General features: G+C 36.7%; 1 protein-coding gene across 3 annotated transcripts in view; it reads left to right on the forward strand.

The window, feature by feature from the left end:
• Nucleotides 1–27,888, forward strand: part of SPATA16 (spermatogenesis associated 16) — a 284,912-nt gene that overhangs the window by 63,854 nt on the left and 193,170 nt on the right. For all 3 annotated transcript variants that reach the window (XM_002716430.5, XM_051859144.2, XM_070072508.1), the window contains one exon: nucleotides 16,346–16,491. In XM_002716430.5, the coding sequence (XP_002716476.2) occupies nucleotides 16,346–16,491 (146 nt within the window). The remainder of the gene's footprint in view (nucleotides 1–16,345; nucleotides 16,492–27,888) is intronic.

Consider the following 27,888-nt stretch of genomic DNA (forward strand, 5'->3'; position numbering starts at 1 on the left):
CTAACATGGGATGTGAGCATCCTAAGTTGCGTTTTAACCAGCATGCTAAATACCTGCCCCTCATCCTACATTTAATTATTAATTTTTTTGTAATTTTAATGAATTCTTCCAATTTTCTAACCCCAATTACTTTTTAAAAATACCTGAAAGAATACTGCCTGTTAAAATTGTATTTCATATTTTGATTCAAGAGAGCATCCTTAGAATTCAGTATTGGATCAACTTTCCAGCTTCTTCATCATATTTCATCCTTCTACACTGGCCACATTTCAGACAGACCTTGGTCCATGTAGCAAAGAAGGGTCCCTCAACACTGGGTCTCTGTTCAGTCATAACACCTTTAAGCTAAAATATGCTGACTAAACAAGGTAGAAGGAATTCTCTGGAGGAGTTGAATTCTATAGGGTGGGGAAGGGGGAATGAAGAATACATGCAAAGGTCAGACTTCTACAGCTAAGCTCATAGCTAAGCTCATAGAAATTAACAAGAAATAGTAAGAATATAAAAGACCAATGGTAAAGGTACTGAGAAGATAATCGCATAAATAATGACATATAAATTATTAACAAATGTTTTTTAAAAGTCTAGTGTTACAAGTAACTAGGGAGAGCAAGTGGTAAAGTTATAAAGAATAATAATAAACCCAATATTTTCCTAATCAGCTCTTTGTAAAAGAGATGGAAATACTATGATTTTTTTCCTAAGTAAAGCACCAAAGCATACAGCAAATGTTTACATAAGAAAAATTAAGATAAATGAGCTACATTTTCAACCAAAGACTTTAGTAAAAAACTAAAAAAAATTTTAATGAAGAAAAACAAGACAGAAAAATAACAAAACCAAACTTAATTAATTAGAAGGCTGCATGGGAGAATTAATAAATTAATCCAAAAGTTTTCTTTTTTAGGGAAAATAAAATAATTAAACCTCTGACAATTCTAGTTAAGAAATAAACCAAGTCCAAAAAAAACACATAGTCTTGGGAATGAGCAAGGGTATGACACCACTAACACACAGGTACATTATAAGTGTCCTAAATATATAGTATTCTGCACTATAATGACTTAATTTTAAGATGAACAAAACTCATGAGAAAAGAGAATACCGATACCCATAACAAATGAACATGAGAGGTCATGCTAGTAATCAAATTAAGGACAGTTGCCATTTTTTCCTATCGGCTAAGAAAACAATAAGTAGGTTAAAACCTTAACTTTCTTTTTTTTTTTTTTTTTAACATTTCGTTATTTAAAGGCAGAGTCACAGAAAGAGAGGGAAAGACAGAGAGAGATCTTCTATCTGGTGGTTCACTCCCCAAATGGCTGCAATGGCCAGGCCTGGGCTAATCCATAGCCAGGACCCAGGAGCTTCATCCAGGTCTTCCACATGGGTGCAGGGGCCCAAGTACTTGGGCCATCCTCCACTGCTTTCCCAGGCACATTAGCAGGGAGCTGGATAGGAAGTGGAGCATCTGGGACTCAAACCAGCATCCATATGGGATTCTGGCATTGCAAGCAGCTTAACACACTGCACCATGGTGCCAGCCCCAAAACCTTAACTTTCAATGTCACTAGAAAACTTTCTGCATGGAGGAAGAATTAAACAGGAATCAATAAATAATTCAGCCATAGAAGATAATGACATACTCCTTCACTTATTAGCATGAAATTTTTCATGACTTTCAGAGAAACAACCCTACATTTTATATAATAATAAAAATAATAATTATAACAATTCTTAAAATATCTTACTTTAATTGGAAGGCAGAGCATGGTAGTATATACCATTGCAGTGTTTGAAGACACATAATGCAGGGCAAGAGATTTGGAGAAACCCCACTTACTCAGTGGCCTCAGCAAGTTTCTTATCTTCTTATCTTCTTTTTTTTATTTTTTATTTTTTTATTTTTTGACAGGCAGAGTGGACAGTGAGAGAGACAGAGAGAAAGGTCTTCCTTTGCCGTTGGTTCACCCTCCAATGGCCGCCGCAGCCGGCGTACCGCACTGATCCCATGGCAGGAGCCAGGTACTTATCCTGGTCTTCCATGGGGTGCAGGGCCCAAGGACTTGGGCCATCCTCCATTGCACTCCCTGGCCACAGCAGAGAGCTGACCTGGAAGAGGGGCAACCAGGACAGAATCCAGCGCCCCGACCGAGACTAGAACCCGGTGTGCCGGCGCCGCAAGGCGGAGGATTAGCCTAGTGAGCCACGGCGTTGGCTTCTTATCTTCTTTGAATTTCAGTTTTCTCCTTTGTGAAATGGACATGGATGTAGTACTTCCTATAGTGATTATTAAATGAAGTTGTAGATTTAGAGCACTTAGAACATTACTGTAATATAGTAAGCACTATTTAAATTATTACATTTATTATCACTTGTGTTGCTTTTATAAAAAAGAATAGAGTTAATAATGAAAAGAAAGCCAATGATGCAGCAGACAATTTTGAAACACCATAAAAGGGAGAGGTAAAATAAAAAAGTAAATAAATAAACCTAATAGATAAAGAGTAGACATCAAAGATACAGCTCAAGAATCTGTTAAGGTGGCAATGCTGATGATCTGGTGATAATCTTCAAACAGAGACACCAATTTAAAGAGCTACTTGTGCACCAGATCACCTTCACAAAAGCCAAGGAAGCCATATAATAGACCACAGTGCCCTATTTTAGAATAAGAAGAAAGGACACATTGAAAAAGATAGGAAGGAAATGGTTGCCTCATCATTCCTCTACCAGCTCCAAGTAGCACAATGTAAAGAAAGACATCTCTCATTTGAGGGTTGCAGGAAGGATTGAGTCCAGGTCTTAGATTTGACATCCAGTACCAGGACTGTTGCAGTGAAACCTGGAGCCAGACAGGGCCCCATATTCTCTGCCCTCAGGCCCATGCCTGCAGAATAATCCAGTAGATACTTCTTAGTCAGGAAACCAAGGTCCCACACTACCTCTAGCAGACAGCAGAGTAAAATTCCAGCTTCTGTGTGGTAGAGTGGGAAAGTGAACTTAGGGCTATGCCTTCAATCACAGAACTGTGTATCCTTGCCAAGACTCACTATCAGATAAGGCCAAAAAATCTTCTATCCCCAGCCCAGTACTCACAGACCCAGCCACCAGATCTTCCCTGGTGGGACGGACTCCTTCAGATATGTATTACTGCCAGCAACATGCAAGTCTACAAAATACTCAGAGACTGTGCAGCATTTGGAAACTGTGGTACTCGGGTATGACCCAGCTTAGCATAAATCTGATTGTCCAGGGGACTGCCTCCACTACTTCTCCCCCAACTTTGGTCAGCTAGTAAGGAGTAAGACTTCAACCACAGGGGTGTAGCACAAGAAAGTAAACTCAAGGCTTTGAAGTTAAGTGCCAGTTCCACTGTGGCAAGACCTAGCACCAAAAAGAGATCAGAGATCCCTATTTCCAGATCAGTACTCATAAGGCTTTAGACCTGCCCTAGCATCAGGTTGATATCTGAGTCCTAGTGGTATGAATGAATATGTTAACCTTCACTCTCGGACTTTTTTTTTAAAGATGTATTTATTTATTTGAAAGGCAGAGTTACAGAGAGATGCAGGCAGTGAGAGAGAAAGGAGAGAGAGAGAGAGAGAGAGAGGTCTTCCATCTGCTGGTTCACTCTCCAGATGGCTGCTATGGCTGGAGCTGCACTGATTTGAAGCCAGGATCCAGGAGTTTCTTCTGAGTCTCCCACACAGGTGCAAGCGTCCAAGGACTTGAGCCATCTTCTACAGCTTTCCAAGGCCATTAGCAGAGAGCAGGATTGGTAGTGGAGAAGCCAAGACTCAAATCAACACCCATATGGGATGTCAGCACTATAGAAGTTGGCTTTAACCACTATGCCACAGTGCCAGCCCCTACTCCCCCTGACTTTGCACAAGATTGGCATTCATCTGCAAGATAACTCAGGGCACTGAGGCTGTGAGGCTTAGGTGCAACACAGTTTAAAGTCAGCCTGGGAAACCAAGGGACTATCACTACCTCTCTTCCCACCATGGACAGACAGCAAGGAGCAATACTGCAATCACTGGGGAGTAGGGCACCACAGTGAACACAGAACAGTGTCTTGGAATTGGTGAAAGCATCACTGGGCAGATACTAAAAGTCTCTGTACCCAGGCCAGTGCCTATAAATGGAGCTTCAGGACCTGCCCCAGTCTCCGAGACCTATGGCACCAAGCAATTGGATTTATATTCCTGCCAGTATCACCTGTGGCTGGTTACAGTAGCCTTGAACCACAAGTCCATCTCAGAAGAGCAGGCAGTCCATAACACAGTGGACCTTGGCCCTACCCCATACTATATTGCACTGCTTTTGGCAGTCTATTGGTTCCCGATGTGATCTAACATTGCAACATAAATGGCCACTCCATTTCTGCCTCAAATATAAACAACATAATACAAGAGAGTACTTGCCTGGTCAAAAGAAAAGGTAGCAGAATGGAAAGATACTGCATAGAAGTCTTGGGCTGGTCCTGTGAAGACCCAAGCTCCCTTACTGGACTTTGGACCAGTGCTACTGTGACCCTGGCCACAACTTTACCAAAGCAGATACCCAGTATGCCAGGCTAGTTCTCCCATAACCCCAACCATGGAACACTGAGAGCTGATACCCCTGTGCAAGTCACTACTGAGACTCAAATACCACTGCTGGGACTGAGAAGAATGTCCCATGCTTCTACTTCCTTCCACATCAATTTCTGAGAGGAAATTCGGGAAGACTGTAGTGTAGCATCCAGTAATCAAAGACACATCTTCACGAAAAAGCTTTTTCCACTACTTGTCATGAAAGCTGTTTGTTAAAAGTGATAGAAATACCTACTCTGCCAGATGTGCAAATGTCAACATGGGGACACAGAAAGCAAGGCAATGTTATGCCCCCAAAGGAACACAATAATGTAACAGATTCCAAAGAAAGGAAGGCTAGCTGAATTCAAAAGAATTATTGTGATACTCAAAAAGATACAAGAGTACACAGTTGAATAAAATCAGAAAAACAATTAGTGATATGAATGAGAAATTCAGCAGAGAGATCAAGATGTTGAAAAATAACCAAACAGAAATCTTGGAACTGAAGAACTCAGTAAATCAAATAAAAACTACAATTGAAAACTTTAAGAACAGGCTCAAGCAAACAGAAGACAGAATACTTGTAATTGAAGACAGGCCTTTTGAAACATCAGTCAGATGAATACTAAAAAAGATTTTAAAAAATGAATCAAGTCCAAAACCTTTGGGACATCATTAAATAAACAAAATTCAAATTGTGTGAATGCTTGCAGGTCAAGAGAAGAGTGAAGATACAGAAAATCTATTCCATGAAACAGTAGTTGAAAACTCTTCAAACCTTGAGGAAGATTTGGACATTCAAGTACCCACAGAACCCCAATAAGCATAACCAGAAAAGATTCTCATTTTGAGGCATGTAGTCAGACTCTCAAATTTACAACACAAAGACAATTCTAAAATCTGCAAAATAAAAGCTTCAAGTCATACTTAGGGAGGATCCCATTAGACCAACAGCAGACTTCTAAGCATAAACCTTACAGGTCAGCAGAAAAATGTAATCATATATTCCAAGGTCTGAAAATAACAGAGAGGGCAGCATTGTGACAGGTAAAGCTTCCACCTGCAATCTTGGCATCTCATATGGGCTCCAGTTTATGTCCTGGTGGCGGCTCCATTTCCAATCCATTTCCCAGCTAATAGCCTGAGAAAGCAGTAGATAATGGCCCAAATACCTGGGCCCCTGCCATCACATGGGAGACCAGAAAGAAGCTCCTGGCTTGTGGCATTGGACTAGTCCAGCACCAGGCCATCTAGGGAGTCAAACAGTGGATGGCTTATTGGACAAAAAACAAGACCCAACAATGTGCTACCACCAAAAATTCATTTCAGAAGAAAAGACACTTTGGGATCGGTGCTGTGGCATAGTAGGTTAAGCTCCTGCCTGTGGCACCAGCATCTCATATGGGCACTGGCTCAAGTCTCAACTGCTCCTCTTCCTATCCAGCTCTCTGCTAATGTCCTAGGAAAGCAATGGAAGATGGTTCAGCTGCTTGGGTCTCTGCACTCCACCCAGGGAGACCTGTAAGAAGCTCCTGGCTCCTGGCTTCAGATCAACCCAGTTCTAGCTATTGCATCTATTTGAGGAGTAAATCAGAGTATGGAAGAAATCTCTCTCTCTCTCTCTCTCTCTCTCTCTCTCTCTACCTCTCTCTGTAACTCTGCCTCTCAAATAAGTAAATAAATCTTTAAAAGAAAAAGAAGACACTCACCAATGGAAAAATAAAAGGATAAAAAGATATTCCATGTAAACAGAAACTAAAAGCTAACATCTTTTTATATGTCAGACAGAGCAAACATTAGGAAAAAATTGTAAAAAGAAACAAAGAAGCTACATACACACATATGTATACATACACAATGATCAAGACATTAGTTTAACAAGAATATATGGCCATTGTAGATGTATGTGCACTTAATCCCAGAGTATCTCATTTTGTAGAACAAACATTAGTTAAAGGGAGAGATAAGATCCTCTACAACAATAACGGAGGACTTCAACAACCCACTTTCATCAAGAAAAAAGATCATTCAGACTAAAAGTCAACAAAGGCACATAAGAACTTGAACTGATCACTTTGATTAGTAAGATGGCATTGGTACATGCCACCTTGATGGGATTGAATTGGAATTTGACACTTTTCTAGCTCTGCCATTAGGGGTAAGTCCAAGTGATCATGTGCCAAACTGTACATCTCCTCCCTCTCTTATTCCCACTCTTATATTTAACAAGGATCACTTTTTAGTTAATTTTAAATGACTAAAAGCTATATATGAAAAATCTGTAACCAATTTAATGTTTATTGGGTAAAGACTGAAATCATTTCCTCTAAGATCTGGAACCAGAGAATGATGTCCATTCTCACCACAATTATTAAGTACAGTAATATAATACCAGTTTTATCCAGAGCCATTAGGCAAAAGAGAGAGATAGAGAATGACAGAGAGAGAGGAATAGGAGGGAGGGAGGATAGAGGGAAGTGACAAATAGGAAAGGAGGAAATAAAATTATTCCTGTTTGATAATAACATGATTCTCCATATAGAAAAATTAAAGGTTCAACCAAAAGACTGTTAGAATTAATCAATGAATTTAGTAAAGTTTTAGGTATAAAATCAACACAAAAAAGTAGTGGCATTTGTGCACACAAGCAATGTACTTACTGAGTATTTATGGAGAAATCTCATTCACAATAGTTATGAAAAGGAAAATAAAATGTGGAATAATTTAACAAGGATGTGAAAGATCTCTGCAATTAAAATTACAACGAAATTGAAGAAGAAATATAAAAAGTAGAAGAACCTCCCAAGTCATATTTTGGAAGGATTAATATTACTAAAATATCTATATTACTCACAGTAATTTGCAGATTCTATGTAATACCCATAAAAATATTAATGATATTTCTCATAGAACTAGAAAAAACAATTCTACAATTCAGTTCATCAGATATCCAAAGCAATCTTTAACATGAAGAACAAAGCTGGAGCCTTCACAATACCAGATTTCAAGAAATGGCATAGAGCTATTGTAAACAAAATGGCATAATGCTGACATAAAAGTAGAAACATAAACCAGTGAATAGAATAAATATCCCCAAAGTGAATCCACAGTCAATATTTAATTGATTCTCTCAACAAAGTCACCAAAAACTTTTACTGGATAAAGGACAGTATTTTTTTAAAAGATAGCTGATAATACTGGATTTGCATATGCAGAAAACTGAAACTATACATTCCCCCCTACATTCTTACACTTTACAAAAATCAACTCAAGCTGGATTAAAGTGCTAAAGATAGGACCTGAAGCTATGAAATTAAGAGAAGTGTAGGTGGCCGGCGCCACGGATCAGTAGGCTAATCTTCCGCCTTGCGGTGCCAGCACATCGGGTTCTAGTCTCGGTTGGGGCACCGGATTCTGTTCCAGTTGCCCCTCTTCCAGGCCAGCTCTCTGCTGTGGCCAGGGAGTGTAGTGGAGGATGGCCCAAGTGTTTGGGCCCTGCACCCCACGGGAGACCAGGATAAGCACCTGGCTCCTGCCTTTGGATAGGCGCAGTGCACCGGCAGCAGCGCGCCGGCTGCGGCAGCCATTGGAGGGTGAACCAAAGGCAAAAAGGAAGACCTTTCTCTCTGTCTCTCTCTCTCACTGTCCACTCTGCCTGTCAAAAAAAAAAAAAAAAGAGAGAGAGAGAGAGAGAGAAGTGTAGGAGAAACACTTTAAGCCATTAGTGTGGACAATTTTGTTTTTGTGTGAGACTCCAGATTCTGGGGCTGGAATTGTGGTGAAAAATGTTAAGTCACCACCTGCAATGCTGATGACAACCTATATGAGAACTGAATTAAGTCCTGCCTGCTGCACTCCAGATCCAGCTCCATGCCAATGCACCTGGTAAAGAAGCGTAAGATGGCTAAATTGCTTGGGCCCTTGTCACCCAGCTGGGAGACCAGAAGTTCCAGGCTCCTGGCTTTGGCCTAGCCCATCCCTCTCCTCCTCTCTCTCTAACTCTACCTTTCAAATAAATAAATAAATATTTTTAAAAAGGTAAATATTTGTTGAATAAAAAGAGTCAGAGGAAGAATATTTTTTAAAAATTCCAAAGGTGCAGGCAGCAAAAACTAGACAAACAGAATTATAATAAACTAAGAAGCTTCTGCACAGCAAATGGAATAATCAACACAATGAAGAGACAACCAGCAGAATAAAAAAAAATTGCAAACTATTCCTATGATAAAGGATTAATGTACAAAATATATAAGGAACTCACAAGCAAAACAACCCAGCTAAGAAAGGACAGAGCTTATGAATAGACAGTTAACAAAAGAAGATATAAAAATGATAAATGAGGGCTGACAGCATGGCTCACTAGGCTAATCCTCCACCTGCAGCACCAGCACCCCTGGTTCTAGTCCTGGTTGGGGCACCAGATTCTGTCCCAGTTGCTCCTCTTCCAGTCAAGCTCTCCGCTGTGGCCCAGGAAGGCAGTGGAGGATGGCCCAAGTGCTTGGGCCCTGCATCCGCATGGGAGACCAGGAGGAAGCACCTGGCTCCTGGCTTTGGATCAGGGCAGCATGCCGGTGGTAGCAGCCATCTGGGGGGTGAACCAATGGAAGGAAGACCTTTCTCTCTGTCTCTCTCTCTCACTGTCTAACTCTGCCTGTCAAAAAAAATGATAAATTAATGCATAAAGAAATTCTCAATATCACTAGCCATTAAGGAAATACAAATAAAACCACAATGAGATTTCATCTAACTCTAGTTAGAATGGCTTTTGTCTAAAACACAAAAAGAAAAAATCTTGATTAGAATGTAAAAAAAAAGGGAATACATACTCATTGTTGGTGAGAATGCTGACTAGTATAGCTGTCATAAAGAACAGTATGGAGGTTCCTCAGAAAACTAAAAATAGATCTATATGACCCAAACTATCCCACTTCTGGGTACATACTTCAAGCTAATGAAATCGGTAAAGGAAAGAGATAACTGTTCCCCGTGTTCACTGCAACACCATTCACAGTGGTCAAGGTATGGCATCAACCTAGGTGTCTATTGCTGGATTACTGAATAAAGAAAATGTAGTATATATACATAGTAGAATGTTACTCAAGTGTAAAATATTGAAATCCTGATATTTATAGAAAAATGGATGGAACTGGATATCATTATATTAAGTGAAATAATGCATGCACAAAAAGGTAAATACCACCTATCTCCTCTAGTATATGAAAGTTAAAAGTCAGTTTGAACTTATGATAGCAATTGCTAGAGGCTGTGAAATGTGGGAATGTCAGGATAGAGGAAAGTTGTAAAGGGTTTCCAAAGAACAGTGAGATAATAGAACTAGGGTCTAGTATTCCACAGCACAATGGGGCATCTACAGTTCCCAATACTGTATTATATATTGTATGAAGAACTGGGAGACAAGACCTAGTAGACTCAAGACAAAAAAGGTACAGAAAAGGAAATGCTAACTATTCAATCAGTTTATACTGTATGAATGTGTTGAAATAAAAATGTCCAGGAATTACATCTAGATTTATAAGACAAAAATTTAAAGAAAAATTATTTTAAGAAAGAAAACATTGAAGTTAGAATAGGACCAATAACCAAAGATATACCTGAAGAAAACATTTTTAAATTGCCACAATTTAGAAAATAAAAAGTGACCTCTTTCCAGGCAAAATAGATAACAATAGAATATATCTGGACTCAAGGTAAAAATAATTTTGAATTAGAAGGAAAAAAGGGAGTAACATTGTGGTGGACTTGGTTAAGCTTCTCCTTATATCAATGGCATCCCAAACCAGAGTGTTTGTTCAAAACCTCACTGCTCTACTTCAGATTCAGCTCCATGCTTATATGCCTGGGGAAGTAGCCAATGATGGCCCAAGTTTTTGGGCCCCTGCCACTTGCATGCGAAACCCACATGGAGTTCCTGGTTTCAGCTGGGCACAGACCTGGCAGTTGCAGCCACTTGGGAGTGAACCAGCAGATGGAGTATCTGTCTGTCATTCTCTCTCTCTTTCTCTCTCTCTCTCTCTCCACATTTCAAGTAAATAAAGAAGGAAACATTATACTTCCAAAAGACCACAATAGGTCTCCAAAAATAGAACTTTTTCTAAAGAAAATCTATGAAATTCCTGGGGAAAAAATAAAATAATAATCCTAAGGAAATCAGTGAGATGCAAGAGAATGCAGATAGATGGTTTAAAGAAATGGGGAAAATAACCAATGAGATTAATGAGAAATTCAATACAGAGATAGAAAACATTAAAGGGACCTGCGCCATGGCACAGTAGGTTAATCCTCCACCTGCAGTGCCTCCACCTGCAGGGCGCCAATTCTAGTACTGGCTCTAGCCCTCTTCCAATCCAGCTCTCTGCTATGGTCTGGGAAAGCAGTAGAAAATGGCCCAAGTTCTTTGGCCCCTGCATCCGCATGGGAGACCAGGAAGAAGCTCCTGGCTCCTGGCTTTGGATTGGCACAGCTCAGGCCATTGTGGCCATTGGAGAGTGAAACAACGGATGGAATACCTTTCTCTCTGTTTCTCCCTCTCACTGTCTATAACTCTACCTCTCAAATAAATTAAAAAAAAATTTAAAATAATCAAATTTTGGAGCTTAAAACTTTAATCAATGAAGTAAAAAACAAAAATACAATTGAAAACTCAATAGTAGAAAGGATCAAGTGGAAGAAAGAGTTTCTGGGGGAAAAAAAAAGACTTTTGAAATAACCCAGCCAGACAAAATAAGATAAAAGAATTTAAAAGAATTAAGTAAACCTGCATATAATCTGGGATACCATTGAGTGAAAAAATATTCATATTATAAAGATACCTGAAGAAGAAAAGGAATAAAGCATTTCAATCCCAGTTGAAATGAAATAATCATTGAAAACTTATCAAATCTTGAAAGAAATATGGCCATCCAGATACAAGAAGCTCAGAGGACTCCAACCAAATTCAACCAAAAAAGATCCCCAAGGTATAGTATAGTCACATTGCCAAAAGTTAAGGTCACATTGCCAAAAGTTATGGTCAAAGAGAATCCTGAAGACAGTAAAAAAATTGTCAAGTTACATATAAAGGAAAAATCAGTTGGACTAACAGCAGACTTCTTAGCAGAAATTTTGTAGACCAGAAGACAATGGGATAATATATTCAAGATCTTGAAATAAAAGCAGCTTCCAACCAAGAATATTTTATCAAGCAAATCTATCCTTTAGAAGTGAAAAATAAATAAAATATTTATAAGATGAGCAAAAATAAAGATAATTCATTACCACCAGTCTAACTTTACAAGAAATTTTGAAGGGAGTCCTACATTAGAAGTAAACATCATGAAAACTTATGACAGTACCAAATTCAATAACAAAGAAGACAAAATCAGTAAATAATCAACAAAATGGGAGGAGTTATTTCTCTGGTATCAATATTATATTGAATGTGAAGGAATTAAATCCTCAAGTCTAAACATATAGGTTGGCTTATTAGATAAGAAACAAGACCCAACTATATTCTGCCTGCTAAAAACTCACTTCACAGATACACATACACATAGAATTAAAGTGAAATGCTAGAAAAAGATATACCATGTAAATGGAAACCACAAAGAAGAATAGCTATACTCTGATAAAACAGATTTTAAATCAGCAATTTTAAAAGGAGACAATATATAAGATGATAATTTAGCAAGAATACTTATAATTGTAAATATTTATATACACTCAAAACAAGACCACCAAGTTATATGCAGTAAATCTTATTAGAACTAAAAGGAGAGGTAGATTATAATACAATAATATTTGGAGACTTCAACACCCTACTGTCATCAAGCGACAGATCATCCAGACAGAAAATCAACAAAGTTATATCTATTACTATTGAGCAAATGGACCAAAGCACACATTACAGATTTTTTTCACCCACCAGCTACAGAATACACATATTATTCTCATCAGCAAATAAAACATTTTCTATGATAGACTATAAATTAGGCCACAATCAAGTCTTTTAAAAGATTAAAACCAGGGGCCTCTGCTGTGGCTTAGTGGATAAAGCCTCTGCCAACAGTGCCAGCCTCCCATATGGGTGCCAGTTCAAGTCCCAGCTGCTCCACTTCTGATCCAACTCTCTGCTATGGCCTTGGAAAGCAGTAGAAGATGGTTCAAGTCCTTGGGACCCTGTGCTTGTGTGGGAACACCAGGAAGAAGCTCCTGGCTCCTGGCTTCAGATCTGCCCAGCTCCAGCTATTGTAGCCATTTGGGAAGTGAACCAACAGGTGGAAGACCTGTCTCTCTCTCTCTCTCTCTCTCTCCCTCTCTGCTCTGCCTCTCTGTAACTCTGCCTTTCAAATAAATAAATCTTTTTAAAAAGATTAAAACCATACCATATATCTTCTCAGACCACAAAGGTATAAAACTAGAGATCAACAATAGAAGAAACAATGGAAAATTTACATATGTATATAGAAATTAAATATGCTACTGAATGGCCAATATACCACAGAAGAAACTGAAAAGGAAATCAAATTCTTTCTTGAAACTAATGAAAATGAAAACACAGCAAATAAAATTCTGTGGTTTATAACAAAAGCAGTATTAAGAGAGAAGTTTACAGTGATAAAGTGCTCACGTTAAACAATAGAAAAATCTTGGATCCAGCGTTGTAATGTAGCAGATTAAGCCACTGCTTGTGATTCCAGCATCCCATATGTGCCCTGATTTCATTCCTGAATGCTACTTCCCATTCAACTTCCTGCTAATGCACCTGGGAAAGCAACAGAAGATGCCTTAAATACTTGATCCTCTGCCACCCATGAGGAACACCTCCATGGAGTTCCAGGATCCTGGCTTTGGCTTGGTCCAGCCCCAGACATTGCATATGGGTACCAATTCGAGTCTCAGATTCTCCACTTCTGATCCAGCTCTCTGCTATGGCCTTGGAAAGCAGTAGAAGGTCCTTGGGCCCTTTGCACCTGCATGGGAGGCTTGAAGGAAACTCCTGGCTCCTGACTTCAGATCGGCCCAGCTCTGGCCATCGCTGCCATTTGGGGAGTGAGCCAACCGTTGGAAGACCTCTCTGTCTCTCTCTGCCTCTCTGTAGCTCTGCCTTTCAAATGGATAAATAAATCTTTAAAAACAAAACAAAAAGAACACACAAAAAAGTGGAAAGACACCACTTGCTCATGGATTGGGAGAATTAGTGTCATTAAAATGTCTATACTACCTAAAACAATCTGTAGATTAAATGTAATCCTTAACAAAGTACTGACAAAAACAAAGTGCTTTACAGAATTAAAAAGGCAAGCGTAAAATTCTTATGGAATTAGAGGAAACCCCGAATAACCAAAACAATCCTGAGAAAGAAAAAAAAAATCAAGCTGGGAGCACCATAATACCTAATTTCAAAGCATATTACAAAGCTGTACTAATTAAAATAGCATGATACTGGCATAAAAACCAGCAAATAGATCAGTGGAACTGTATACAAAGTAAAAATTAATCCACGTACATACAGCCAACTAATTTTTGACAAAGGCACAAGGACATATTTGAGAAAGAATAGTCCTTTCAATAAATAGTGCTGGCAAAACTGGACATATATATGTAAGAGAATAAAATTATATCCCTACTTCTCCCCATATACAAAAATTAAATCAACATCAAAGATCTAAATGTAAGACTTGAAACTATGAACATGGCAAAAGAACCATGGGGAAAACACTTCAAGACGTTGATGTAGGTGATGACTTCTTGGAAAAGACCCAAAAAGTATAGGCAACAAAGAAAAACTAGACAAGTGGGATTATATCAGACTCAGAAGTTTCTGCACAGCAAACAATAAAAAGACATCTGACAGAGTATGATATATTTTCAAAGGATTATCCAGCAAAGAATTAACATCCAGAATATGTCAACAACTCAAAATTTTCAGCAGCAACAAACAATTCAGTTAAGAAATGGGCAAAAGATCTGAGTAGACATTTCTCAAAAAAGAAGTACAAAATAGACAGGAAACCTGCAAAAGTACTGAATATTACTAGCCACCAGGGATATGCAAATCAAAACCACACACATATGGGATGCTACTGTTGCAAGTGATGCCTTAGCCCACTGTACCACAAAGCTGGCTCCTCAAACTAGTAATATTAAACACATAGACTCCAGATCTTTTTCCAGGTTGCAATTTTTGGGTTAAATTAAGATGGGAAATATTGTTAAAAATAGAATACAGCCACTTTCAAATAACTAGATTCAGTTTTTAAAAAATTACTGACAATAATGTTCATGTAAATAGAAAGCCAGTCTGGGTTACAGGGTCTCAGAAGACACTGGCAGTAGGGCAGGGAAGGTTGTTGATTACACTGGGATTTTAGAGTCACTTCTATCTGTACACAAAGCCTGTTCTAGAGACCTGAGGACACTGTGGGGTGGATTGGGGGTCATACTGTCATGAAACCAGTTAGTCAAGGTTGTGTTAATGTTGTTGACAGTTCTGTAAAGTCCCTGTTTAAGACTATTTCTGTTTAAGCTATTTCGCCTTTGTTATTAAGTCCTCCCCTTCTTTAGAGAAAATGCGACACTGTGAGAAAGCTTGTAAGAAATCTCTTCCCCTCCTTTTTTCCCTTTAAGCCTCCTTTAAATGACAAAACTAGGTAATTAAGGTTGTGAATTTTTATTTTTTGCCTTGTTTTTAATGAGCATTTGTCTTTGAGAATAGGATTGTGTGATAGTGTTTAAATGGCAAAAACAAAACATAATTTTGTGCAATTAACAAAGCTACTTCAAGAAAAATAAAACATTTCTTGGTAACACAAAAAATTAGTTTATATCATTTGAGCAGAACTTAAAATACAAGAAATTTTACATGAAAATAAAAATTTAAATATATTAAATCCAAATATAACTATTTCAAGTGAAAAAATGTACCCCAGTGTATGCACAGATGGAAACAAAACAAAACAAAACAAAACAAAAAAACAACAAAGAATCTATGTCCTGAATAAGGTCACTGAGAGAGGGTCTCCCCACTCTCAGCATTAACCTCAAGAAACAGAAGGAAACCAAGGCAGGGGTGTTGATCTATCCTTGTCATATTATTGATACCTTTCAATGTTAGGGATACTATCACCAAATTAATTATTTTCTTCCTTTCCCATTTATCTGTAATGCCCAGAAACCATTGACTTCCTGGAATTTTTATTGAGAATTCCACATTCTTGCCATATTTTTCACATACTGTACTCTCTGCCAATAAATTGTAATAAATTTTCACTTCTTTTTTTCAATAACATCCTAGAGAATATGATTCAGATGCAAATTAACCACCGATCATGTTAATGGTTCTTAGGAGTTTACTTCCGATACCCCTTATTATATTTAATCAAACTTGATAGTGTGCTAGATCATCACTCAGCTGGGTTTTCATAAAAGCACTGATATTTAATATGATTTATGCCTGGCTTTCTATTATTATCTTTGCTTATTTTGTGCTTTATTTTTAAGATAGACATTCTTAGCAAATAACATGCCTTTATAAATCTATCATACTTTTAAAATATCTTACAGGAAGCATTTTACAGTAAAATGTGTCACTTATAGTCAAATCATGGTGAAGAGGAACAATTTAATTAATTTAAAATCAAAATATTAATATTTTACATATAGTGTGGAAAGAGTATAATATATATCCCAGTATGTTTTGTCCATTTAAGAGATAAATTGTATGATAACACTATTAGGCATTTAAAGTATTGTACTTTGTCAAGCTTTGCAGCAAAGGGGCAGCTCTGGGAAAACCCTTGGAAGCATCTGCTGAAGACATAGCAAGCGTGGCCAGTTTCATTGAGACAAAGCTTGTTACCTGCTACCTGCGGATGAGGAAACCTGAGCTTGCCCTGAATCATGCACACAGGTAAGATAAATACTAATAAGCATCAGTCAGCACTGTCCACACACATGGCGGTACTGTGAGTTTGTCTGTTCACCTTCCATTCCATTTCAATTTAAAACCCAAAAAATGATTCATCTGCTGTTGGATTTATTTCAAACGACAACCACAGAAGCCCCACAGGGAATCTGAAAACTTCATGGAAGAATAGACACATAAGCAATTATTCACAATGCATGGTAAAAGGAAAAGGCAGGTAACTAGTAGAAAATCGCTGCAGGAAGAACAAAAGTAAGGGAGACAATATTGAGGGGTAATCAGGATTTCCAAAATTAAAGAAGATGTGCAGAATGGTAGGAGAGAATTCTGATTAGGAAACATGACTCAAAACTTGAAATTCATGGCTTATTTGTTGACAGCAAAGCTGATTCAAAGGTAACTAGTGTCTTTTGGGCAGCTTTCCAAGGGTGCAAAACACTTTTTCTATATGTCCACAAAGATTTCTTTTTCATACTTGCAACACTCTTTAGAACGCTGTATCACGAGGTTCACATGTGATTTCCCAGAATCCTCACAGTTACTCAGACATAGCTTTTCTTCCGTAAAAATGTACCTGTCCTGTGTTGTATTTCTGAAAGGTCTTAATCTCATGGGTAATGATCAACTTTAGCATACAGCAAAGATTAAATAATCATACAATATGTTTCAAATAACTCTTTTTTTCTTCAAATTATGATGCCTATATTCCTCCCCGACCCAGCGCAATCTTCTTAGAATTTTCGTGTTGTTCATTTCTGATCTCACTCTATTTGAATACAAACAGAAAAACTAACATCAACATGATAATTCATGCTTTTAGCCACTGGGAAACATAATTATGTGTTATATTAAGACACATGTAAGTGGGAGGTTTGTCAGCATGATAAAAGTCATTTACAAACCCATATCAACTAAGATGTAAAAATTCTACCCAAGATCTTTCACAACCCTAACAGTGGGCTTAACTTGATATCAGAATCCTGTGGACAACAAAAAACTTTGATATTCGTAAGATAAACTGCTTGGAAAATAATCCACCATCTCAAGTAAACTACAGAACCCAAAGCAGGTTCCCTTTGAGACCAAAAGAAAATTCTATTTTCTATATTATCTGGAAACATTCATGGAGCCAGTTTCCAACCCAGTATCAGCATTTATGGTCTGTCAAAGTATGTTGTTCCATTTCCATTTGAAAGAAGTAATATGGGAAATGTAACACGTATTTCAGTATGTAAAATTATTGAAATTTCTGGCTACTTGACTGACTTTGGAACATAATAGGAGAAATATTTGAAATTGAGTCTAGCCCAGAAAATCCACAGTGTATGTAAACAATAATAAATTGCAGTGCACTGAAAGCAATTGTATATCACCTTTTCCATGGCTTTCACCTACACATAAAAAGGACCACCAACATGGCCTACATTTTACAAAAACTATCTTCTATATATCAGAATAATCTAATAGGTGTTTGAACCATATTTAGTAATAAACAGTTCATGTCAAAATTTAATTCAGTTTATTAAAACTGAGGATTCAATGATCAGTTTTAATAAGTTCACTATTTAGAATTAGAAACCTTCTGTTTGAAAACTAAGAGTGCTCTTTCAAGATCTTGAAAATTACTGAGTGGAGCAAATTGAATCCAGAAACACATCACCCTAACCAAGTTGTATTTATCTCAGGGACTGAGATAGTTCAACATATACTAATCAACAAATGATGTATATCACAAAAAAAAAAAAAAAAGAATAAATGATTAAATTGTATGATTATCCAATAGATACAGAGAAATCATTTGATAAAATACAAAATCCATAATGATAAAAGTCTTAAACAAATTGGTATAAAGGAACAAACATCAATACAATAAAGGCTAGATATAACAAGCCCAGAGCCAACATTTTGAAACATTTTCACTAAGATATGGCACTAGAAAAATCTGTTCCATTTCTCCACTCTTAGTGAATGCATTTCCAAAGGTTTTAGCCAGAGCCATTAGATAAGAAAAATAAATAAAATATGCACAATTAGTTGTAAATGATGATGTCAGATTATCCCTGTTCATAGGTGACATGATTCTCATACAAGGCAACCAAAAGACTCCACCAAGAGACTATTAGAAACGATAATTTGTTTAAAAAAAAAAAAACTAAATGAAAGATCTCTGCTAGTGAGATCCCAGAGAAAGAACAGGCCATCAAAGAAGAAGGTACCTTTCTCTGAAGGGAGGAGAGATTTTCCACTTTGACTATGACCTTGTCTAAATAAGATCAGAGTTAGCGAACTCAAAAGGCTTCCATAGCCTTGGTAACTCATGACAAGAGCCTACGGTGATTACTGATGCCATAAGCAAAGACTGTCAATTGTTAAGTCAACAACGGGAGTCACTGTGCACTTACTCCCCATGTAGGATCTCTGTCCTTAATGTGTTGTACAATGTAAATTAATGTTATAACTAGTACTCAAACAGTACTTTACACTTTGTGTTTCTATGTGGGTACAAACTGTTAAAATCTTTACTTAATATATACTAAGTTGATCTTCTGTATATAAAGATAATTGAAAATGAATCTTGATGTGAATGGAATGGGAGAGGGGGTGGGAGATGGGAGGGTTTTGGGTGGGAGGGAAGTTATGGGAAGGAAAAAGCCATTGTAATCCATAAGCTGAACTTTGGAAATTTATATTTATTAAATAAAAGTTACCAAAAAAAAAGAAAATTACTGAGTGGAAGATATTTAATGATAAATTAAAATGAAATTACCTACTCTATTATGTTGGAGCTTACTTTTACATACTTTTTCCACTGTAAAATGATTTTTGCTTCTGTTTCTGAGTTGAACATTAAGTTAAAATGCAAATCAATAGAGGTTAAACAGTCAATTCATACAATTAATAATGCACTAACTGAAATCATTTTGCTGGGCTTGTCATAGTACAAAACAGCAAAAGTCAGTGCATAAGATTTTAACATTAAAGCTTTTTTAAAGATCCCAGATTTTAAAATAAAGTCTTGGATGTAATCAATAAATATGTTTCATAATATTAATTAATCAGAATATTTAGTCTATAAATATCTTACAACCATTAGTTATACACTGAATGAAGAATTCTGCTTTTATATTATTACCACATTGTGATAGTTGATACTAATCATATATTGAAATTAAAATATTCATTTTTTGCATTTATTTGCATCTGCTGAAGTATCCTTTTCTTAATATTATGTAAATATGGAGTCTACTGCATATCTTTAGGAGACTTGTTAACACAAAAATTTGCTTAAAAACTATCAAGTATTTTGTTTCTCAAAATAATAACTGCATATTGTTTTGTCATGTCGAAGACTAGAACAACAGCTTCATGGTTTTATGAGCAATAAAGATACATTTTGAAATTAAACAGCCACAGACTGCCATTTAAACAAGAGTAATAATTGATACAAAGGCTTCAGAAACTACTATTTTCATAAACAGCCTTTTTTCTTCTCATAACATAAAAGAGGCAAACATGGATACCTTCTTTGCTTCAACCCAAAGTGATGACTAGAGTCACCAGTCACAGTGACTCTGTGCTTACTTCATCAAACTGGTAGCCCTATATATCAGTAGATGTTTTGAATGTTCCCAAGAGTAATTTCCAATCACTGGTATCATATCGTGAAGATAAATTCTGCTACCACCCTTTTCCTACCATGTAATTACATTTTGATGTACATAATTTTAAGAATTCTATTGGTGCATGTCACTGTTTAGCATATACTCCAACTTTAGTTCTTTCATTTTTGTTTCAGAATTTTGTAGCTACAAGATGGCAGACAAGATAAGTCTACAGTCATAAATATGTGTAAAATATCCTATTTTATATTGTTATATAATTATGACATATTCATTTGTTCATTCAATAAGCATTTATTGTATGTCCACCAAAAGCCTGTCCACTTTCTAGGAAGTAAGAAGAAAGTTATAAACAGGAACTACATAGTGCTTCTACAGCCCAAAAATAGCAAACTACATATCAGTAAGTACATGATATATAAAGAGTATAATAAATGCTATGAAGAAAATAAACATAATTTCATGTTGCAGGGGCAGCATAGTATATGGAGTCAGAGCACAGAGTCTGGAATCTGACTGCCTAGGTTGAAATTCTGACACTGCCATACACTAGTTAGCCTTAACTTAAATTTATATAAAATTACATCATAATAATATGATCTACTTCATAAATGAAATATTACAAAGGCTTTGTGAAAATTAAATAAAAATGCGTGGATTTGTTTATGCTATAACAATTATGGGTATCAGAATATCTTCCTTCTGTTGGTAACTATAAAACTGGAGGAAATATGTGAGTATATAGCTTTGGCCATTTAACAATATTTACAGTAGGACTTTGGTCCTCAGAGGAGGAGAAATATACACAGTGAAGTTGAAAGTCTTCAGATTTTTGTTGGAATTATTTTTCTGTTGTAATTCTAGGACATGGTGACCAAGTGGAACTACAGTCATACTGAACTCAGGAGGCAGAAATTAGACTGCTAGGTTGCCAAAAATATATACATAATTTATATGGCAAGTGGCCAAAGAAGCGATAGATGTGTAAGATAGTTGGGAGACTGTATGCTGCACAAGAATTCACCATAGGTTCTTAGTCAAAACATGAGTCATACCTTTTTGGAGTGAGACTCCATGTCAAGGAGATTTTCTGATATAGATCTAAATACTAAATGGAAATGCTGAATGACCTGCAGTACTGGAATATCTTGAAGTATAAGGGTGAATGAAACCACTGTGTACATTCAGCATTCAGTTGTGAACCAGGAAATTATACTTTAAAATAAGGACCATGACCTACAGAAAGGACCAAACCAGTAGGACTAAGTTCAATACTAAAGTAGACCTGTATTAATAAAAACTAAAGTCAAGATTATAAAAATAAGGATATCTGACATATAACTCTCAGGTGAGGAGGAGCAAAATCTTGACACAATTTCAGGGAAGATAGTATAATCTATATTTCCCCAAAGTTTCACCCATAATGTCTAACATAAAATTAAAAATTACTATACATTCAAAGAAGTATGGCAATGAGACTGATACTTAGGAAATTAAGCAATCCTATATTCCCCAACATTAGTTCTTCCATTTTATAAGTAGACCACAAGACAACCTAGGTGTTAAAATTAGCAGAAAAGGATTTCAGCAAAGCTATGAAAATATAAATACTCCTAGAAATAGACCACAAGATAACCCAGATGTTAAAATTGGAATAAAAGGATTTCAACAAAGCTATGAAAATAATTTCAAGAAACTTAAAATAAAAATCATGAGTGAGTAGATATCTATCAGTAGATAAATATAAACTATGGAAAAGAAGCAAGTGGAGATAGGGATAAATTAGTGAAATATGTGAAATTTAAATATTTACTAACTGACCATAACATCAAGTTGGAGATTGTTTATAAAGGAGGCAGATAATGAATGGAAGACAAAGAAGCCAGTAGAAATTACCTAATATGAAAAAAAAAAAAAAAAAACAAGAGGGAGAGATTTTTTTAATTAAATTCTTCAGTGACCTTCCTCGGGGACAATAGCAAGCAATCTAATATACATGTAATCAGAATCCCAGAGGAAGAAGAAAAAGAATGAGAGATAAAAAAATAATTTTTGGAAGTTCCCCAAAATTAATTAAAAAAAAGACTGTGAGACTCAGATTTGATGAATACAAAAAGAACCACATTTTGAGGCATCATAATCAAACTATTGAAAATCCAAGATGAAGACAAAATATTGAAGGCAGCCAGAAAATTTACCCAAAGGCAAACAATGATACAAATAATAGGTGACTTTTATTCGGCAACTGGATATCAAATACAATGAAACAACAGTTTTAAAGTTCTGAAAGAAAAATGTCAATTGGAATTCTATTTTCAACAAATATTCTTCAAAAATGAAAGTGAAATAAATCATTATATAGAGTTGAAAAATTTATCTATGTCAGAATTACACCCTGAGACTGATTTGGAGGTGTGTTCTCACTGAAGGATATGAGATTGAAACATGAAATTATAAAAATGAATGAAGCATTATAGAAATGATAAATAAGGGAATAACTAAAAGTTTTTATAAAAAATTTAAATTAATATCTAAGGGGAAAACAATATTTCAACATATACACAAAATTAAAAATAGCAAATTATAGTACTATATATATTGATACAAATTTTGACTATAATATCACAGGGACTTATGAGAGTAAGAATAAATGGAATTATACTACACTAAAATTTTTCTTTTTATTTATATAAGGTGAACAAATTCTTACATTTCATAAATACACATTTAAGAGCACAGGGATACTTTACACACTACCCTACCTGTCACCCACACACACACCCTCCTGCCTCTTTCCTATTATTTTAATTTTTACGATGACATTGTTTGAATTTATTTTATTATCATAAGATTAACACTCCACTCTGAATTCAACAAGAAGAAAACACTGTTCCTCAACAGTAGAGACAAGAGCTGTAAACAATAATCAACTCTCAAAATGCCAATTTTATTCAAATACACTGTACTTTTTGTACTCTGTTACCCAGAAAAGGGAAAACATACGATATTTGTCTTTTGGGGACTGGCTTATTTACTAAATATAATGGTTTCTGGTTGTATCCATTGTATGGTAGTAAAATAGATTTCATTCTTTTTTATGGCTGAGCACCATTCCATGTTGTATTTATACCACATATTTTAAAAAAAATAATTTATTTATTTATTTATTTGAAAGTCAGAGTTACACATAGAGAGAAGGAGAGGCAGAGAGAGAGGTCTTCCATCTGCTGTTTCACTCCTCAGTTGGCTGCAACAGCCAGAGCTGCGTGAATTGGAATCCAGGAACCAGGAGCTTCTTCCAGTCTTCCATGTGGGTGCAGGAGCCCAAGGACTTGGGCCATCTTCTACTGCTTTCCCAGGCCATAGCAGAGAACTGGATAAGAAGCAGAACAGCTGGGACTTCAACCGATGCCCATGTGGGATTCCAGCACTGCAAGTGGCAGCCTTACCCATTGCACCACAGTGCCAGCCCCACACATTTTATTTATCTAGTCATTGGTTGATGGACATCTGAGTTGATTACATATGTTAGCTAATGTTAGTTGAGCTGCAACAAACATGGGGTTACAGATAATTCTTGCATATGCTAATTTCATTTGATTTGGGTAAATTCCCAGGAGTGGGATGGCTGGGTCATATGGTAGATATATTTTCAGATTTCTGAGGACTCTCTATACTGTCTTGAACAATGGTTTACATTCTCACCAACAGTGTATTAGGACTCCTATTCCCCACATCCTCATCAGCATTTATTGTTTTTTTTTTTTTTTATTTCTATATGAGAACCACTCTAACTGGGCTGAGGTGAAACCTCATTGTGGCTTTTATTTACATTTCCAGATGGCTAGTGATCCTGAACATTTATTCATGTGTCTGTTGGCCATTTGAATTTCATCTTTTGCAAAATATCTGTGCAAGTCCTTTGCCCATTCCTTAACTGAATTATTTTGTTTTCCTTGAGTTTCTTGAGCTCTTTATAGATTCTGAATGATATTCCTTTATCAGTTGCATACTTTGCAAATAATTTCTCCTATTCTGTCATCTGTCTCTTCACTTTGTCTTTTTTTTTTTTTTTTTTTGACAGGCAGAGTTAGACAGTGAGAGAGAAAGAGACAGAGAGAAAGGTCTTCCTTTTTCCGTTGGTTCACCCCCCAAATGGCCGCCACCGCTGGTGTGCTGCGGCCAGTGCACTGCGCCAATCCAAAGCCAGGACCCAGGTGCTTCCTCCTGGTCTCCCATGCAGGTGCAGGGCCCAAGCAATTTGGCCATCCTCCACTGACTTTCTGGGCCACAGCAGAGAGCTGGACTGGAAGAGGAGCAACGGGACAGAATCTGCCACCCCAACTGGGACTAGAACCTGGGGTGCCAGCGCTGCAGGCGGAGGATTATCCTAGTGAGCTGCGGTGCCGGCCCTTGTCTCTTCACTTTAAGTGGTTTTTTTTTTTGCAGAGCAGAAGCTTCTTAGCTTGATGGAATCCCATCCCTCTATTTTTGTTTTTACTGCCTATGCTTCTGGAATCTTTTCCAAGAAGTCTTTGCCTATGTCAATTCTTGTAGTTTTTCCCCAATGTTTTCCTCTAGAAATTTGGTTGTATCAGGTTATAGATTTGATTCATTTTGAGTTAATTTTTGTATGAGTTTTAAGATCTTGCTTCATATTTCTCACGTATACCTGCAATTTTCCTAGTACCATTTATTGGAGAGACTGTCCTTTCTCCAGTGATTGATTCAGGTCATTTGTTAAAGATTACTTGATTGTAGATTCTCGTGGGTTAATTTCTGGGGTTTCTATTCTGTTGTATTGGTGTACATGTGTATTTTTTTACCAGTACCAGGCTGTTTTGATTATAACCAACCTGTAGTCAGTCTTGAACTCTGATATTGTGATGCTTCCAGCCTTATTTTGTTATTTAAGATTGCTTTAGCTATTCGGGGTCTCTTCTGTTTCCATATTAATTTTACAATTATTTTTTCTAGATCTAACAAGAATTTAATTGGCATTTTGATTGGGAATGCATTGAATCTTTAAATTGCTTTGGTAGTATGGGCGTTTTGATTGTGTTAACTCTTCCAATCCACGAACATGAAAAATTTTTCTGCTATTTGTTTCTTCTGGTTTTTTTCTTTAACATTTTGTAATTTTCATCGTAGAGATCTTTGACATACTTGGTTAATTTTATTCCAAGATATTTAATTACTTTATAGCTATTGTGAATGGAATTAATCTTAGAAGTTCTTTCTCATCCATGGCATTGTCTATGTATACAAAGGCTATTGATTTTTCTGTGTTGTTTTATATACTGCAACTTTAGCAGATTTTTTATTAAGTTTTTTATTTAATGAATACAGATCTAATATATACAACTTTTAGGAATATAGTGTTTCTTCTCTCCATTCCCACCCTCCCACCTCCACTCCCATCCCACCTCCTACTCCCTCTCTCATTCCATTTTTCATTGATTCATTTTTTAATTGACGTTATATACAGAAGGCCAATCCTATACTAAGTGGAGATTTCCACTGTTTGCACCGACACAACACACAAAGTATAAAGTACAGTTTGAGGATAAGTTTTACCATTAATTCTCATAGTACACCTCGTTAAGGACAGAGGTCCAACATGGGGAGTAATGCACAGTGACTCCTGTTATTGATTTAACAATTAACACTCTTATTTTTGACATCAGTGATCACTCAAGGCTCTTCACATGAGCTACCAAGGCTATGGAAGCCTTTTGAATCCAAAAAACTCTGTCGATATTTAGACAGGGCCATTTGCAGAGTGAAGGTTCTCTACTCCCTTCAAAAAAAGTATATCCTTTGATAACTCCTTCTTTCCACTGGAGTCTCACTTGTAGAGATCCTTCATGTAGGTTACTTTGCCACAGCCTCTTGTCTTTCCATGCCTGAAATGCTCTCATGGGCTTTTCAGCCAGATCCAAATGTCTTAGGGCTTATTCTGAGGTCGGAGTGCTATTTAGGGAATTTGTCATTCTATGAGTCTGCTGTGTGGCCTGCTTCCCATGTTGGATCATTCTCTCTTTTTTAATTCTATCTGTTGTTATTACCAGACACTTGATCTAATTTATCACTTTTGAGTTCCAATAGTCTCTTAATAGAGTCTTTTGGTTCTCTGTTGTATAGAATCATGTCATGTGCAAAAAGGGATAATTTGACTTCCTTCTTTTGAATTTGAGTCCCTTTGATCTTTTTTATACCTAATAGCACTAAGACTTCCCAAACTGTACTGAATAGTAATGGTGAAAGTGCTCATTTTTGTCTGGTTCCAGATCTTAATGGAGTTGCTTTGAGCTTTTCCCCACTATATAAGATGCTCACCATGGGTCTGTAATAAATTGCCTTGATGGTGTTAAGTAATATTCCTTCTATACCCAAATTGCTTAAGGATTTATTACCAAAGAATGTTGTATTTTATCAAATTCTTTTTCTGAATCCAGTGAGATAACCATATGGATTTTATTCTTCAATTTGTTAATGTGATGAATTGATTTGCAAATGTTGAACCATCCCTTCATAGCAGGATAAATCCCACTTGGTCTGGGTAAATGATTTTTCTGATGTGTTGTTGGATTTGATTAGCTAGTATTTTGTTCAAGATTTTTATAACTGTGTTCATCAGTGATATCAGTCTGGATCACTTTTATTGTTACATTGTTTTCTGGTTTGGAAATTAAGGTGAAGCTGGCATCATACAAGGAGTTTTGAAGGATTCCCTCCCTTTTATTTTAATTAATGGTTTCAGAAGAATTGGAATTAGGTCTCCTTTAAAAGTTTGGTAGAATTTAGCAGTGAAGCCTTCTGGTCCTGGGATTTTCTTTGTTGGGGGAGTCTTTATTACTGATTCAGGCTTCATCATGGTTATTTGTCTGTTTTAGGTTTTCTGTGTCTTTTTTTATTTGACAGATAGAGTTAGACAGTGAGAGAGAGACAGAGAGAAAGGTCTTCCTTCTGTTGGTTCACCCCCAAAATGGCTGCCATGGCCAGAGCCACACCGATCTGAAGCCAGGAGCCAGGTGCTTCCTCCTGGTCTCCCATGCAGGTACAGGGGCCCAAGCACTTGGGCCATCCTCCACTGCCTTCCCAGGCCACAGCAGAGAGCTGGAATGGAAGAGGAGCAACCGGGACTAGAACCCAACACCCATGTGGGATGCTGGCACTGCAGGCAGAGAATTAACCCAGTGAGCCATGGCACTGGCCCCTCTGTATCTTCATGACTTAATTTTGGTGGATTCTAAGTGTCCAGGAATCTCTCTATTTCTTCTAGATTTTCCTGTTATTGGCATATAGCTCTTTGTGGTTCCAGATGATTCTTTTTATTTCTGTGTCATCAGTTATTACATTTCCTTTTTCATATCTGATTATTGTTTTCATTCTTCTCCTACTTTTTATTGGTTGGTTGGGCCAATGGTGTATCAATTTTATTCATTTTTTCAAAAAACCTGTACTTCGTTTCACTGACCTTTTGTATTTTTTGTTTGAATTTTGTTTATTTCTTCTCTAACTTTAATTATTTCTTTCCTTCTACTAATTTTGGGTTTGATGTGTTATTGTTTTTCTAGGCCCTTCAGATGTATTGATAGCTCTTTTATGTGATGACTTTCCATTTACTTCATGTAGTCAGTAATTGTTATAAATTTCCCTCAAACCTGCTTTTGTTGTGTCCCATAAGTTTTGATATGTTGTAAATAGTTTTGAAATCCATCAATATTTTTTCATGATAAGCATTTTTATTCAATTTTTA

Source organism: Oryctolagus cuniculus, chromosome 4, assembly GCF_964237555.1.
Source record: "Oryctolagus cuniculus chromosome 4, mOryCun1.1, whole genome shotgun sequence".
In the NCBI taxonomy this organism is placed as follows: Eukaryota; Metazoa; Chordata; class Mammalia; order Lagomorpha; family Leporidae; genus Oryctolagus; species Oryctolagus cuniculus.